Source organism: Alosa sapidissima, chromosome 14, assembly GCF_018492685.1.
Source record: "Alosa sapidissima isolate fAloSap1 chromosome 14, fAloSap1.pri, whole genome shotgun sequence".
Lineage (NCBI taxonomy): Eukaryota > Metazoa > Chordata > Actinopteri > Clupeiformes > Clupeidae > Alosa > Alosa sapidissima.
The window spans coordinates 20,800,820-20,815,979 of NC_055970.1; the positions used below are offsets into that span (position 1 = coordinate 20,800,820).

Below are 15,160 nucleotides of genomic sequence, written 5' to 3' on the forward strand. Positions count from 1 at the left end.
ATGAAGGAGGAGGGGGGCTGTGGTGAGCTATTTTGCTGACTACAAGAGAAGCTGTCAGCTTTTAATGAAATAAATCCAGCGTGTTTAATTTAGCTGCTACACTTTCACAGACGCTTATGCAGCATTCACTCACTCAAAGATTTAAAAAAATGACACCAGTATATGTAGCGCCATACTAATAGAGAAGTCTGGCAGCGATCACAAAGAGCACAGCTGTATTCTAATGGCTGTGTGGTTCTAAGGACTGCCTAAATCACTCTCTGTCTCCCCTTCTCTCTCTCTCACACTCTTTCTCTCTCTACTTGGGTGACTGTTGTGATGCACATAGCACAGAGAGTAGCAGCCCAATCTACCTCTCTCTTTCTCTCTCTCTCTGCAGACACTCTTTCATCACTCTGACTCAGCCTAAATTTAGCAGCAGCATCTCAGACAGACGGTGATGTCACCTCTCAGCTGATGTGGTGCATGGCCCCAGCCAACCAATCAGAGCACATCAAAGGGAATACGGTTGGTGAGGGGGCGGAGGGCTTACTCTGCCTACCTTCTTTTCCGTGGCAACGCTGAAGAACTATAGTAGCAAGGTGAGGTTCACCGACTGTATCAGACTCCTAGAAGAACACTGGCACTATACAGCTCAGTTAATGAAAAATAAACTAAGCATTTGGCCATTTTCTGCCAACTGTGCTTGTGTTTGTTTGTTTTTGTGTTTGTGTTTGTGTTTGTGTGTGTGTGTGTGTGTGTGTGTGTGTGTGTGTGTACACTGTATGTGTGTGTGTGCCCTCGTCTGTGTAAGTGTTTGTGTCATTTACAAAGACGAGAGCACACACACAAACACAAATATGTTCACAAAAAAACACACACACACACACACACACACTTACAATTCACTGTCATTGGCAATGACACACTTCTCACAGCATCAGCAGCAGGAGGAGCAGTGTGCCCACGCCTGACAGCTCTGCAGCCTTTTCCAGCAGATGCACACACAGCAGAGGGCAGAAGACACTAGAGTGGACATGTTTAGTGTCTGTACGGTACCTTCTGTGCAAGTGTCTAAAGGTATTAATGTGAGCAAAGGCTAAATAGAGCTGTAATCGGGCCTTAAAAGTTAGGCCTGACAAGGGCCGAGCCCGACAGAAATCAGCCTGAGCTGACAGCTTTTTAAAAGCCCGAACCCGTTTACAGCCCGACATTATTCAAATGTCCGCACACACACAGCTCTTTTGCCTTTTGTCAAGAATGAGTCATTTATACATTTTTTTGACATCGTTTATTCATGACTAACGTAGGCTAGGCCACTTGGAAGTTGGAACAAAGAAATAAAATAGTCCTGTTACAGAAAGTCCTCTTTGCACTTTGCAAAGTTTGCAGGAACCCTCCCAGCCCCGACATTAATTAGTTCTTGCGCCAGCTCTTCAAACCCCGGGCCATTTACGATATTAAAAGGCCTAATGTCTTTACAGCGAAAGCTGACACACTTGTTCTCCGTAACCATTTGTTTCACCTGGTCCTGGGCAAAACACAACCTGCAGGTGTGGACAAGCTTTGATGAACATGCCTTATCAGCGACCAATTCCCTGTCGTTCTGCAGAATGTTGCATCCTTCGGATTTCACACAGGCTAACTCACTGGCTCATTATTCTCATTATGCACATGATCAAAACTTTTCCACACCTCAAACTTTGCTTTCTTAGCTGGTGCAACTAAAAAGTAATCGCCAGAGGCCAGCCTCCGTTTCCCCTCCTCAGCATCCATTTTTGCATCTTTCTCGCAGCTAATCGAAACGCATCACCTGACCGTTCACTTAGTCTACCGCACAAGCCGGAGTGCAAGCCCGAGCCCGGACCGAGCCTGCGTGAAATGATAGAAATTAAGCCCGAACCCGTCGGGTCCCTTCGGATTCGGGCAAACATGATTGCTTTTATGACACACACACACACACACACACACACATACAGTACAAACACCCACACACACACACACACACACACACACACACACACACAATCATTCTCATACAACACACACATACATACTCACTCGCTCAGACATAGCTGTAACAACATCAGCAAAACACACCCATCAGCAGCACTTACACTTTATACTGTAAGTGAGCCGGAATCCAAAAATGTTAGCCCCTTATACAAGTACAATCAGACGTAACAAAACATGAATCTTGTATCTTGAGATGTGAGTGAATCTAAGTGAGTGTGTCTGTGTGAGACTACGTAAGGGCCATCTACACACCACTTAGGTAGCCACTGTGACCGAGGACAAGTCCTGTCAGTGTGCAGATTTAAGTGCAATTTGCCACTAAAAGCTTCCCTTATTTACATACCATGCTATCTAAAATGTCTCCTTCACACTTTCCAGACAAAGTGCCCCCACACAACCCCTCTCAACACATCTCCTCTTGCTGGCTCTCTCTGGCAGACACTCACTCACTCGAGAGTCCAGCTGTGTATAAAGCCTGCCCTCGCAAGCCCCATCCTGCCGTTTAAAAACACCACTCAGGACGGTTGTTTATCCTGAAAGTAGAACTTCCACGCATTTGTTACGCCTTCGGAAGCCGCTTCCAGACGACCACTTTGCCTCTCAGCCACTCATGAGAGACCGAGGCACCTGCAGATTCCTGGGTGCAGCTTTGGCAGAGTGGGCAATCAGCGGCTGGCACAGAAGCCTTGTAATGAAAAAGACAGAAGGATGCTGTCGGGGGTGTATGTGTGTGGGGGGGGGGATTTCAGATTGCTACACACGGCCGTGTTTGTTGATCTAATAAAAAACGCTGCATCCTGTCATTAAGTCAGGAAGTTGTTTGGGAGAGAAGAGCATGAAGAAGGATGGGCTACAATCCAAGGAGTTTTGTGGTGAAGTTATGAAGTTGTTTTTTAAAATTGTCATGCCTCATGACAAGTGTAGGTGTGAGCATGTGTGAGTTTGCCTGTCTGAACGTGTACATGCTTACGGAGGCTAGATTGGCCATTTAAGAGTACCTTAGGAGTCTTGATCTTAACATCAAGACAACCACTAAACCTCGGTCTCACTCATTAAATCATTCTTGCTTTCAAAACTGCAATAGACTCCTTGTTTAGTAGGCACACACTACAGAAGTGTGAGAGAGAAAAAGTAAGAGAGGGAGAGAAAAAGAGAGGGAGAGAAAGAGAGAAGCAGCTGCCCCAGAGCCGGGAGTGAGATGACAGACACGGCAGCAACATCTGCGAGCATCTGGAAAAAACACAGATACACACACACACACACAAACACAGAAGCATGCCAATTACCCTGGCATAACTGGACAGGGAGACAGGGGACAGGGGACGGGGGACAGGGGACGGGGGGGGGGGGGCACTGCGGGGGCTGTTGGAGTGATGGAGGAGTCTTTCAGCTCCATAGTCAGAAGCTCTTGAGCGAGTCACTGTAAGATACCACGTACTTTAAGTCACTTTAAGATACCAGATACCATATATACAGTGGCAACATAATGTGTACAATTGTGAGCCAGTTCACTGTCAAAGTAGTCAAGTCAAGTCAAGTCAAGTTTATTTATGTAGCACATTTTCTACACAAGGGTCATTCAAGGTGCTTTACATAAATACAAAATATAGAGTAATATACAAAATATTTGTATATAGCATTAGGTTGTGTTTTGTCTTGTGTTAACACATGCATACTGTACACACCGTTTCCGTTTCAATAAGGGGGGTTATTCATCCCAAGAAGAACTACTGAAGCTGAGACAAGAAGTGGCGCTCAGTTAGGTCCTGAGCTCAGCCTAGTGGAGCTGAGTCTTCTGCAGGCTCCCATGCACTTCGCCCTGTGTGTGTGTGTGTGTGTGTGTGTGTGTGTGTGTGTGTGTGTGTGTGTGTGTGTGTGTGTGTGTGTGTGTGTGAGAGAGAGAGAGACAGAGAGAGAGAGAGAGAGAGAGAGAGAAAGTGTGTATGTGTGACTGTGTGTGTGTGTGGGTGTATGCATGTGCGTGTGTGTGTGTGTGTGAGTGTGTGTGCACGCGACTGTGTGTGCGTATGTATGTGTGTGTGCATGAGAGAGAGAGTGTGTGTGTGTGTGTGTGTGTGTGTGTGTGCGTGAGAGAGAGAGAGAGAGAGGAGAGAGAGAGGAGAGAGAGAGAGAGAGAGAGAGAGAGAGAGAGAGAGAGAGAGAGAGAGAGAGAGAGAGAGAGAGAGAGAGAGAGAGAGAGAGAGAGAGAGAGTTGGCCCTCTGGTGAATCCTCGGGGAAGCTCACTTTTCCCTTCTCCTGAAGCAGCAGATGATGATGTATTGTTTTGTGTCCAGGTGAGAATGAGCAGTGAGCAAGGGTGCTTAATTAAGAGGCAAACAGGTGCTCTGAGACACACAGTCATCTGTTTCGCTGGCTGTTTTGAGGCCGAAGGCTTGGCATTCTATAAACAACTCAGGGCAACACTGCTTGAAGCTTGCATCAGCAAAAAACAAAATTGGACTCCTTCTGTTGTGCTGGTCTGTTGCTGTATGCTATACTGCTACAGTGGAGACATGTGGAACTGACTGTGGGTGGAGATAGATTGCTACAATGATGGTGGTAAGAAGACACACAATACAGACCATCCTCACCAGACACACAACTACTCACCACAGAGGAGATGGAGTTCCGTTTCAGATTGAGCTCCATCAGCGAATCCAGACCTTGCAGCCCCTGCACCCTAGAAATGCGGTTCCCTGCCAAGTTTAGAACCCGCAGCTCCGACAAGTGAGACAAGTTCTCCATCTGGGAGATCTAGAAGAAATGCAGGTCAAGTTAGATGACTTTCACTTAGCATTTTTATTTATTTTACTTTTTTTAGGGTAGAGTGTCAAAAAAATAATCTATTTTTAATCAGAACACCCTAATCCATCATATTTGGTATGAGATGGAAGCACTGTAGTGCCATAAACATATCAAAAACAATAACTAAAAGGATTTCTACCTACTATGCTTCTGTTACAAAAACAAAAACAGAGACCACCTTTGCCAGGACCGCTTTCATCAGTATTGATACTGGGCACACAGCCACTGTCTCCTGTATCCAATTCTAAAAATACTGAGATTGATGTCTTCTCTCCCATTTATGTTATCTGTTTTTACAGCTTGAGAGCAGTCACTGAAGACTGAATCACACACACACACACACCACCCCACACATACGCACACACGCACACACACACACACTTACACACACACACCACCCCACACATACACACACACACACACACACACACACACATACACACACACACACCACCCCACACATACGCACACACATACACATATATACGCACACACAGAGACACACTGCAGGTGCGTCAATAGCACCTGTGGCTCTTAACCTTACATAAGGTCAACGTTTTGACACATTCCATGTGAAGAGGTGGTCATTAAGGAAACCCTTGTTTGCATTGGGATGGGCCCCTTTGTGTAAATACATCACCGTTCAGTTCAGGTAATCCGCCCTACCCGAGAGGTTACAGAGTGCAAGACTTGGATGTCAGGTTGTGTGTGTTTGTATGTGTGTGTGTGTGTGTGTGTGTGCCTGTGTAAAACTGAGTGTGTGTACATGTGTTGATGTATGCAAATACAAAGGTGTGTGTCTGTGAATGCTAGTGTGTGTGTGTCTGTGTTTGAATCTGCATCTGAGTGTGAATGAACATTGTGTGAATAATTTGTGAACAAAAGTGTTTTTATCTGTCTGAGGGTTGTGAATAACTGAGTGTGAAATTCTCCCTGTGTATGTGTGACAATACGTGTGCGTGAGTGTATTGTGTACAAGTGAGTCTAGGGTGTCAATGTGAGTGTACTCTATATGAGAGGGAAGCAGTAAGGCGGGGATCACATTGGTCAGTAGCAAGCGTAACGCAACGCTCAGACCATAATACGTGTTTTCTCGTTCCTAAGCAACACAAATGGTTTGCCTAAACTGACAATTGAATATGCTCGTGTTGCGCTTTGAAACACTAGTGTTACGCCAGCACTGCCACCGTGCCGCTATTGTTCTCTATAGAGAACAATAGGAAACCTGCCGCCTGCTGCTGGTCAGTGTGATCCCTGCCTAATATGAATTTTTGCTCTGCTTTCACAGGGAAACTTGGGAAAGCACTGGGGGCATTGGAGCGCATATGGAGCCTTCACAGACAAACACTCCAGCTGTGCTCGGGCCAGGGGGGGCGGCAAGAGGATGTCCTCCGAAGGTCAGCTGGAGGTCAAAGCTAAAGGCCTCATTATGGTGCCGACAGTTCCAAAGCAGTCGTACAGATGTACTCTCATACAGTCTTCTTACCCAACCACGACTGTTACTGTCCTCTTTGTCTGTGTGAAAGCCAGATGTGTAATTCCAAGCACAAGGGTAAATTACATTAGGAGACACAAGCAAGGCAATGATGTCTCATTTTAACACAATCAGGCAAACCCTCAAAATAGTATTCATTCACAACACGTCAACATGTTTGTTTAAATAAAGAAAACACAATATACAAATAATCCTACAAAAGAGACGTAATAAGAAAATTTATGCGGTGTCTTTACCAGTACCATTATAAACAGCAGGGCCTTTTTAATGTCGTGTCTGTCCTCTGACACATCTTGCTACTCTATTCGAATGCCAGCTGGAGGTAGAGATTTGGTCATTACCCTGTCGGCCCAATGCAATAACATCTGACTGTGCAGATAATCACAATTTGTCCTTAGACATGAAAATATGGCTAAGTATATAAGTATTAAGTATATAAACTCTTTTGATCCCGTGAGGGAAATTTGGTCTATGCATTTATCCCAATCCGTGAATTAGTGAAACACACTCAACACACAGTGAACACACAGTGAGGTGAAGCACACACTAACCCCGGCGCAGTGAGCTGCCTGCAACAACAGCGGCGCTCGGGGAGCAGTGAGGGGTTAGGTGCCTTGCTCAAGGGCACTTCAGTCGTGCCTACTGGTCGGCGTTCGAACCGGCAACCGGTAACAAGTCCGAAGCGCTAACCAGTAGGCCACGGCTGCCAAAGGCTATCAGCTGGCCAGACAGCTTATGTCATGCCATCTTTATGACAGCTTATGTCATGCCATAATTAGTATTTTCCCAATTTCCATATCCCACTGCATGTTCCATGACTTGCAACCTCTTAGCACTATTTCTTGAGAGTATATTCTCTGACATTTTAGAGGAACATCTAGTTGATCATTTTACATTGCAGTATTTTACACACTATACATTAAACACCAAGTGACTTCCAAGTCTTTTTTCTGTGCCACACCACCGTGCTGGAGTGACTGTGCTACTGCACATAACAGAACAAACCACTAGTCACCACTGGTGTGTTGTATGCTCACTGCTATACACCTGCACTTGTCCTTCTGTGAAAGAGAGAGAGTGAGTCACACAAGACTCTACCCATGGTTCTATTCTCCACCAGCCTTTCCCCCTGGTCACTATCACAGGCAGGCTACACCGGGCACGAAACTAAAGCGTTCCGTTCGCGTTGCATCTGCCGCGTTGCGTCTGACAATTAGCTGCAACTATAATCAATAGAACTGGCTACACCAGATGTGATAGCGCCATGTTCGTATGTTCGTACGTTCGTACGTTCGTTCGTTCGTTCGTTCGTTAGGCCAGTCTTCTAAAACTATTTTTACGATACGCGAACCGAGCGCTTCAGTTGCCCACCCCGTGTAGCCGCCCTGTCACCCATAATCTGCTTTTGCAGTATGGATGCTACGACCAACCTGACCTATGGCAAAGTTTAGGTAGTTTTGCTGAATCCGTGGTAACCTCTGTGATGATGACCTGCACCCACAGTAACAGGAGTAAAGGTGAACCAAACTGCATTTAAAAAGTTCTTTCTGTGGGAACTGTGCACAGACCTCACACCCAGAGGAGGAATGGCCCTTTTCACCATAGAGAGTGGCACAGTCTGGTCCTGTGACAGCCCCAGAATGAGATGTCCCCCGGCCGGCTCCAAAAGAACAGCGCAACAGTCTGGTGGAAACAGCTTGGTGGACGGCCTACTGGGACGCCTGTTCTGCGGTCTCTCAACACCCCCTCTTGATGCCACTCTTTGGTGTTGTTGCTGTTAGCACCATACCCACCCAAGTCAGGCAATCTCTCCTTCCCCCTGCAGTCACCTAGTGAAATGGACACAGCCAAAATGAGACCAGTTCTATCACTTCCCTTTGTTTAGCTTTGTGGTTGTCCAGTCTAGATTCAGTGAGGCATGTCCAAGCTCCAGCTATGTGTGTGTGTGTGTGTGTGTGTGTGTGTGTGTGTGTGGAGCCACTCCAGCCCTAACAGCATTAGTGCAGAGCCCTCCTCCATCTCCATGTGCTCCACCAACCCCTCGGCACACCTCCAACCCAGATCTGGCCCACCTGCCTCTCACCCCCACCTGATCCCCAGGTTGTGTGAAAGGGAGAGCCCGAGTCAGGTGCACTCCTGCTGGGCCTGAGCCGCAGTGAGCCGGGGGACAGGTGGTCCCTCCTCCAGCTCCAAGACAGATCCAGTTCCAGCACCCTCAGGCCCTCCGCCCCACCCCTGCTCCAGCGGTGTTGCTGTTGGCGTGGTGATGGGGGCAAAGGGACGAGGGGAGACAAACACATGATGTTTTGACTATTGATGGAGGGAGGGAGAAAGAAGAGTGAGGTAATGTTCCAGTTTTCTCTCTTGCTCTCTCTCACTCTTTTACACACAGACACAGACACACACACACACACACACACACACACACACACACACACACACACACACACACACACACACAGAAACACACACACACACAGACACAGACACAGACACAGACACACACAAACACACACACACACACACACACATACACACACAGGGCCATCTCTGTGTTCAGGTACATCTCATAATGAACTCGAATGAACTTACAGAAACGTAAACAGTCCAAACATAACCTTTCACTGGATCTCAGTATTTGCTACTGTGTTCATGCAAAATACTGTATATTCTATTATCACACTTGCTACGCCACTCAGAGGCTTTGAAAAAACACACTACTGTAGTTTTGGCTGCCGGCCATTTGCACTGACCACTGCAGAATCTTACATTTCCACCAGCTGTTCTTTGTTTGTGTTGGACTCAAACTAATTTGTATTTCGCCTTCGGAAGAAGCGTCTGCTTAGTGACTGGAAATGAATGGATTCGCCTCACTTTTTCTCACATGCACATCTGCTTGTCTATCTCTCTGTTTCTCTCTCTCTCTCTCTCGCTCTCACCCACACACACACACACACTCACTTACTCACACATGCACCCTCAACCAGTCATCCCGAAGCAGTGTGTTTTTTAATGAATTGTTCACTAAGATGAGAAAACCATTCAGTTCTCCTCAAGTTCTTCAATATCCTTTGATCCACTGACTGATCAACAGTTTCACCCTAACCTCAACCCACCCCACCCATCTCTTTCACACTCCAACAATCTCTCATCAAATCAGATTGGAAAATTGTACCGAAAAAAATAAAAAAGTTTTTTTACAGGCTTAAGTTACAAATTGCTGTGGTGTGGCTTCCGTTGGGGCAGGTCAAGGCATCCCAAATATGCCACAGTGGTTATCTCCATTATCACTTAATTCAGCAGGCATTCTTGGCTGACCAGGGCTATCGGATGAACACTCAAATGCCTCTGTTTATGGTTTATTTATGGCCTTAGGGCAGGATGCTTAACACCTGAAAAGCAAATTGACATCTGAATCCATGTTGCCTTATTAATAATGCAATTTATGGAAGTAAACAAGGTATGAAAGTGTCTCTCTCTCTCTCTCTCTCTCTCTCTCTCTCTCTCTCTCTTTCCCTCCTCTGCTCTGACTCTCCATGTTGGCACTTTCTGTTTCTCTGACTGAACCATATTCTACAAACTCCAGAACAGAACTAGATATTTTGATAATTTGATTCCAATCAGCATTCTCCCCCTCAAAGCTACAGTTCCGTGTCGGTTTATGTTTAAGCAATATAGCACGAGTGAGAGTGGGGTTGGTCATGGATATTCCCACGGGTGTTGTTCGGCCGTAGCCACGAGGCCGGAGGCTTGAAATAGTGGAGAGCTGGGATGAGAACATTGTGTCAAATCTTCGCATTGTATCGCGGAGTGATTTATTATTAGCTGTGCAAAGTCTGAGTTGAAATGTCCAGGGATATTCCAACTCATGGAACGTCTCTAGGCCAATCAGAAACCAATAAATAGTTCCATAGAACCCAATTGATGTATAATTTCTATTTGTGGTCTTCTTTGCACCAGGCTAAAGCTCCTGGGAGAGAGTAAGCCTTTCAAGTGGAGAAGAAAGGAGGATGAATGAGCGAGAGAGAGAGAGAGAGAGGGAGAGAGAAAGAACAAGAGAGAAAGACAGACTAAAAATAGACACAACAGAAATAGATGGAGAGTACACAAAAAAGCAAGATCCCAGAAATGAAAAGTGAGGTTGACAACAATCAATTAAAGGAGAGGGAAATGCAATGAAAGTCCAGTAAGTTGAGTGATTGCAAACTAAACCCCAGTGACTTTTGGGCAGTGATATCAAAGCTCATACTCAACATAAATGGGTATCACCACAATGAGGAAGGAAGTAAAAAAAGAAAAGGGGTCATGTACTGCCGCTAATGAGTAAGTAGTAGGAAGCTAACTCAGGGCATGGCTTTGAGTGGGTGAGATGCTGATAAGACTTTGGCTTTCACTCTTTTTATCTCACCATTTCACATTTCTCATGCTTCACTTTAATAATCCGTCTTTACACTGCTGCAACAGCAACCGCCAGAAAACAGAAAAACAGACCAAAACAGATATGTTCGAAAGGCTTTCAGACGCTCTCCGCTGGCCACTAATTCTACCACAGGTAATGTGGTAGACAGCACCTCTGTCAACAAGCACGCTGCACGTCAATCAAAAACCCAGCTCAGTCTCAGAGTCTCAGAGCTCGGCGCTGAACCTTCATGGGACGAGTTGAATTACACACTTGTCATTCTCCATGGCGGAGGTCTGAGAGCCGTCTCTGTGTGAAAACCATAAATGTAATCATCTGGTCTGGGCTTAAAAGGCTTCCCACTGAGTATGGGGTTTTGCAGACGGATATGCTTACATCTTTACCATAAGTCACTTTCGTGACAGTAAGGTATTCTGGGAAAGATCCAAACAACCATGGGGAGTAGTGTGAGAGAGAGAGAGAGAAAGAGAGAAAGAGAGAAAGGAAGAGAGAGAAACAGAGAGGAGAAACAGACAGAGGTAAAGACAGGAGTCACTGAAGAAGAGAAGATAAAGGAGGGATATCAAAGAGATAGAGGACAGAGTAGAAAACAAAACAGATCAATAATAAGAGATAGAATAGAAAGAGACAGCTTTGAGAAAGAAAAAAGAAAGAAAGATGTGATGGAAAAACATGATAAAAAAGATACCAAATTATATTATTAGACAATAAATAGAGCAAAAATAGACAGACAGGGGACATGAAGGCCAAACAGTGGGGGTGTGCACTGCCAGAGCCTGGGCCTCCTCTCATTGTGCATTCTGTTCCATGCCAGCCCTGAGTGGAGTCGGCTGGCACCCGATACCCGCGGCCTCCATTTCGGGTCTGCTTCGAACTGAGCCCCTGCGGTTCACAGCATGTCGCTGCCAGGGACGGCATCGGGCACTAGGCCCATCAGGCCACCTCACCACACGCACCCATGAGAGAGAAACCAGGGTTTTTTTTCTGGAACTGAACAGGCGCCTTGCCAGGGGCGTGGGGGACATGGGCAACTGACGTAGGCCTGCTGCAACAAACAGGCAGTGAGGGGGAGGTGGTGGCACCCACAGTGAAACTAGCACTGGGACTTATGGCTCTTTTCCAGTACGGACCGGAGCTGGCCTAAGGCTTTTCCCCGGTCTTAAACACCGGTGCGTGGGCTTATTCCATAAGGAGCTGTAACATCGGGGACATTAGCTGGAAACTTCTAAACAGTGCGTGCATAAGTCACTGTGTTGCTAGGCAACCCTAAACAAATGCCAACGGTCTATTTTTACATTTCTTCGGTTTTATTGTTGCGTCGTATTCCATTCCAAGGGTCCTCGGTTCACTGCCCTGCCCTACTCTAGGGATGACCTGAGGCCGTCTGGGCCGCAGCCCCAGTCCGGCCTCAATCATGGAAATATAAAAAGTCCAAGGCTTTACCCAATAGTGGAAAAGGGGCAATAGTCAGCTCATATCCAGCAATTAGTGTGTGTGTTTGTGTGTGTTTGTGTGTGTGTGTGTGTGTCAGACAGAAAGAAAGAGACTTATAAAGTGGGTAGCAGGAGTAAATGACCACATAATGTATTTCACCCATGAATGAACAAGTGTTCAAGGAAAGAGAGAAAAGAAACTGTACCTGATTATTGTGCATGTCCAGGACATCAAGTTTGGCAAGGTTATCCAGGTGGCATATTCGTTGAATCCTGAAAAACATTTTATTGGATATTATAGTTACGTAACTATTTTTGCCATCAGAGGGACTTCTGTAGACTCTACATAAAACATTTCATCCATGCGATGACTCTGAATCAGTCAGGACGTACTCTGTTAGACTGGCGGCCCTGGTCAGTACTGGACTTATTAGTGATTGCCTGAGTGATACCCAACTAAAAAAGCACCTGTGGTATGCTTTGAATCCAGGGCCCCCTTGAGGGGGAAAATGTCACTCTAAAGCGCTCTGCAAATAGACGCTGCAGCCACGCACATCAGGGTTGTATTGAAAACAATGAAATCCAATGTAATCAAATGTTGAAAGAGGAGTGCATTGCACTCATGTTGGCGCCCAATGGCAGAGCGCTTAAAAGAGACAGGAACAATGGCAGACATTAGTCACCAGACCCCTGCTGTTCACAGGGTGATTTGTGACTTTAATTTTCTCCAAAAAGGTCATTTGTCAGGCAAGGGACATTTTTAAGTGCACCAACAGATGGGAACCCTAGTCCCTGACTACTTTGTGTGGTTCAGAGTGAAATTAAGTTTAAAACGTAGATTCAAGTGTTCTGTTGATTCAACCACACTCAGAACCACTGCAGTACATTGAAGTGCATTAACATGGTCTATTATCAATATAAATGCATTCAAATGCTGCAGTCAAAATTATGCACAAATGATGTTATAGACACTTCATATTTTATAGTCACACATTCTCTCTTCCTCACCCTCTACTTCTCACTCTCTCACACACACACACACACACACACACACCTGTTTTTCCCCAGCATGAGTACCCTAAGCGACACGAGACAGGCGATGCCAGTGAGGTCGGAGATGTGGTTGTCGTACAGGTCCAGGAAAACCAGACGTCTCAGCGACTCCAGGCTGTGAACACGGGTCAGCAGGTTGTGCTGGAGATTCAGTAGTCGCAACTTCTCCAGACCAACCACCGGGGGGCACTCTACCAGTCCACGCCTTATAGTAGGGAGAAAAACGCCCTGTGCTTTCAAATAATTACAAGAAAATGCTGGCACCATATTAAAGTGTAATACTTTTACATCTATTCCGCTGCTCTGGCATAAGCCAACCATGAATCTTCAGATTCTGCACATGCGCACACATCTGTTTATCTGTGCTTCAGCACATGTTGTTGCCCTGTAATAGGTCATTATTGCCACCTGCTGGCTAAAACTATTAATTACAAATTTGACATATTATGACCTTTTCATGTGACATTCAGAAATGCGTGTCTCCCCTGCATAACAAAACGTTCGGCATCAGCCAAATCACTTACCCCCGCAGGGGAGAGATTTCTGGAGCTCACCTGTCCAAATCCAGGCGTTCCGTTCCACAGTCATCACGGGATCGGAAAGCGATGGGGAAGCCAGGCAGGGAGCTGTCCAATGCTGTGGCTGCCGTCGACTCTCCTGGCAGAGATGCATATCTTTCTGTGAGCAGTGCTCACAGCAAGCAAACACTATTTTCAGTAACATGGCAGGGCCCAAGTATGGAAGCTGAATACTGACTAAATCCTTCAGCTCAGCATACAGTTTCCTTGTACTGTGATACAGTGACAGATGGAAACACAGAACACAGACGCTCTTCGTGACCAGCACACAAATGAGATGCTTTGATATCTTCATAGTGCAGTCCTTGGCTCTGGTTTGGGATATTTTCGAAAAGAAAGCAAGTTTTTGATATCCAAGGAGAAGAAAAGAGGCAAATCACAAGCTAATCACATAGTGATGAAACCCATAAATGGGGTGGAGGATGAGTCTCTGCCATTGTTAATGCATGCCCAGAATGCTTGATATTGCACTGTGTAACGCTGTTGATCGGGTACAGTAGGATCATGACCATTTTAGCTGTTCTTTAACTAACTGGAGACCGTGTAAGTGTTAAACGGGGTTATATTAACGCCAAGGGGAAACATTTTTCATCGTGTTGCTTTTTAGATGATATATGAGGCAACTTTTGAGCAATATTGCAGGGAAATCAGATAACCATGTGTTCCTAAGTTCTCAAGAAACTTGAGGATGGTGTGAGAGAGGGGCCTTACCTGAAGCCTGATGGTGTGAAAGGGGGTTGTGTGAGTGTGAGGCCCCAGCGCTGCGAGTGTGGCGTTGGGGCTTAGCTCGGACAGACTGGCACCCCTGGTCCCATGGGGGATGACTGGTGCCTGCGGCTCGAGGGGCGGGCAGATGGCACTCAGGACTCCTCTGCTCATTGACAAATGCCAGCAAAGGGGCATGCAGAGGCCTCTTGCCAGCCTGGGCAAGATGGCGGAGGTCTGAAGCGCAGCATATTGAATGAAAGGACCATGTAATGAAGAGGTAGACAGAGAAAATGTAAAGTAAACTGAAAGTAAACTAAAAATGATACATCATGAGTGAAAGTGTGAATAATGTATGACACTGACACATACTTATCAATTTAGAAACGCATATCACAGTATGTGACTCTGGGAATACCTGTTCTTGGTGGCATACCTAATCTTGGTGGGGTTTTCTTCAGTGAGTCCATGCAAATATTTTTGGTTAGTTCATGGCATGCTTGTAAGTCAAACTGTGGAGGCAAATTTGTCAAATTTGTCATATTGTGTGAGCAATATGTGTGTCATTACTTTTTGGGCTTTCGTGCCTTTGTGCCAAGAGGTAAAATGTAGAGGTTTATTAAAAATAGAGAAAAATAAGCCTTAACATAACATTCTTTTTAAATACTGAGGTGT

The 15,160-nt window shown here is 45.8% G+C and overlaps 1 protein-coding gene across 5 annotated transcripts in view; it reads right to left on the bottom strand.

Annotated features, from left to right (window-relative positions):
* Positions 1-15,160, bottom strand: part of LOC121682530 (leucine-rich repeat-containing protein 49) — a 54,666-nt gene that overhangs the window by 38,676 nt on the left and 830 nt on the right. For 4 of the 5 annotated variants that reach the window (XR_006022604.1, XR_006022605.1, XM_042062688.1 and 1 more), the window contains exons 3-8: positions 14,904-14,997; positions 14,492-14,722; positions 13,757-13,859; positions 13,204-13,407; positions 12,356-12,422; positions 4,607-4,750 (exon numbers count right to left, since the gene is read on the bottom strand). Coding sequence is in view for 3 of the 5 variants with exons in the window: in XM_042062688.1 (XP_041918622.1) it covers positions 4,607-4,750; positions 12,356-12,422; positions 13,204-13,407; positions 13,757-13,859; positions 14,492-14,722; positions 14,904-14,997 (843 nt within the window). In the remaining 2 variants the exon portion in view is untranslated. The remainder of the gene's footprint in view (positions 1-4,606; positions 4,751-12,355; positions 12,423-13,203; positions 13,408-13,756; positions 13,860-14,491; positions 14,723-14,903; positions 14,998-15,160) is intronic. The other variant, XM_042062689.1, reaches the window with a different exon arrangement.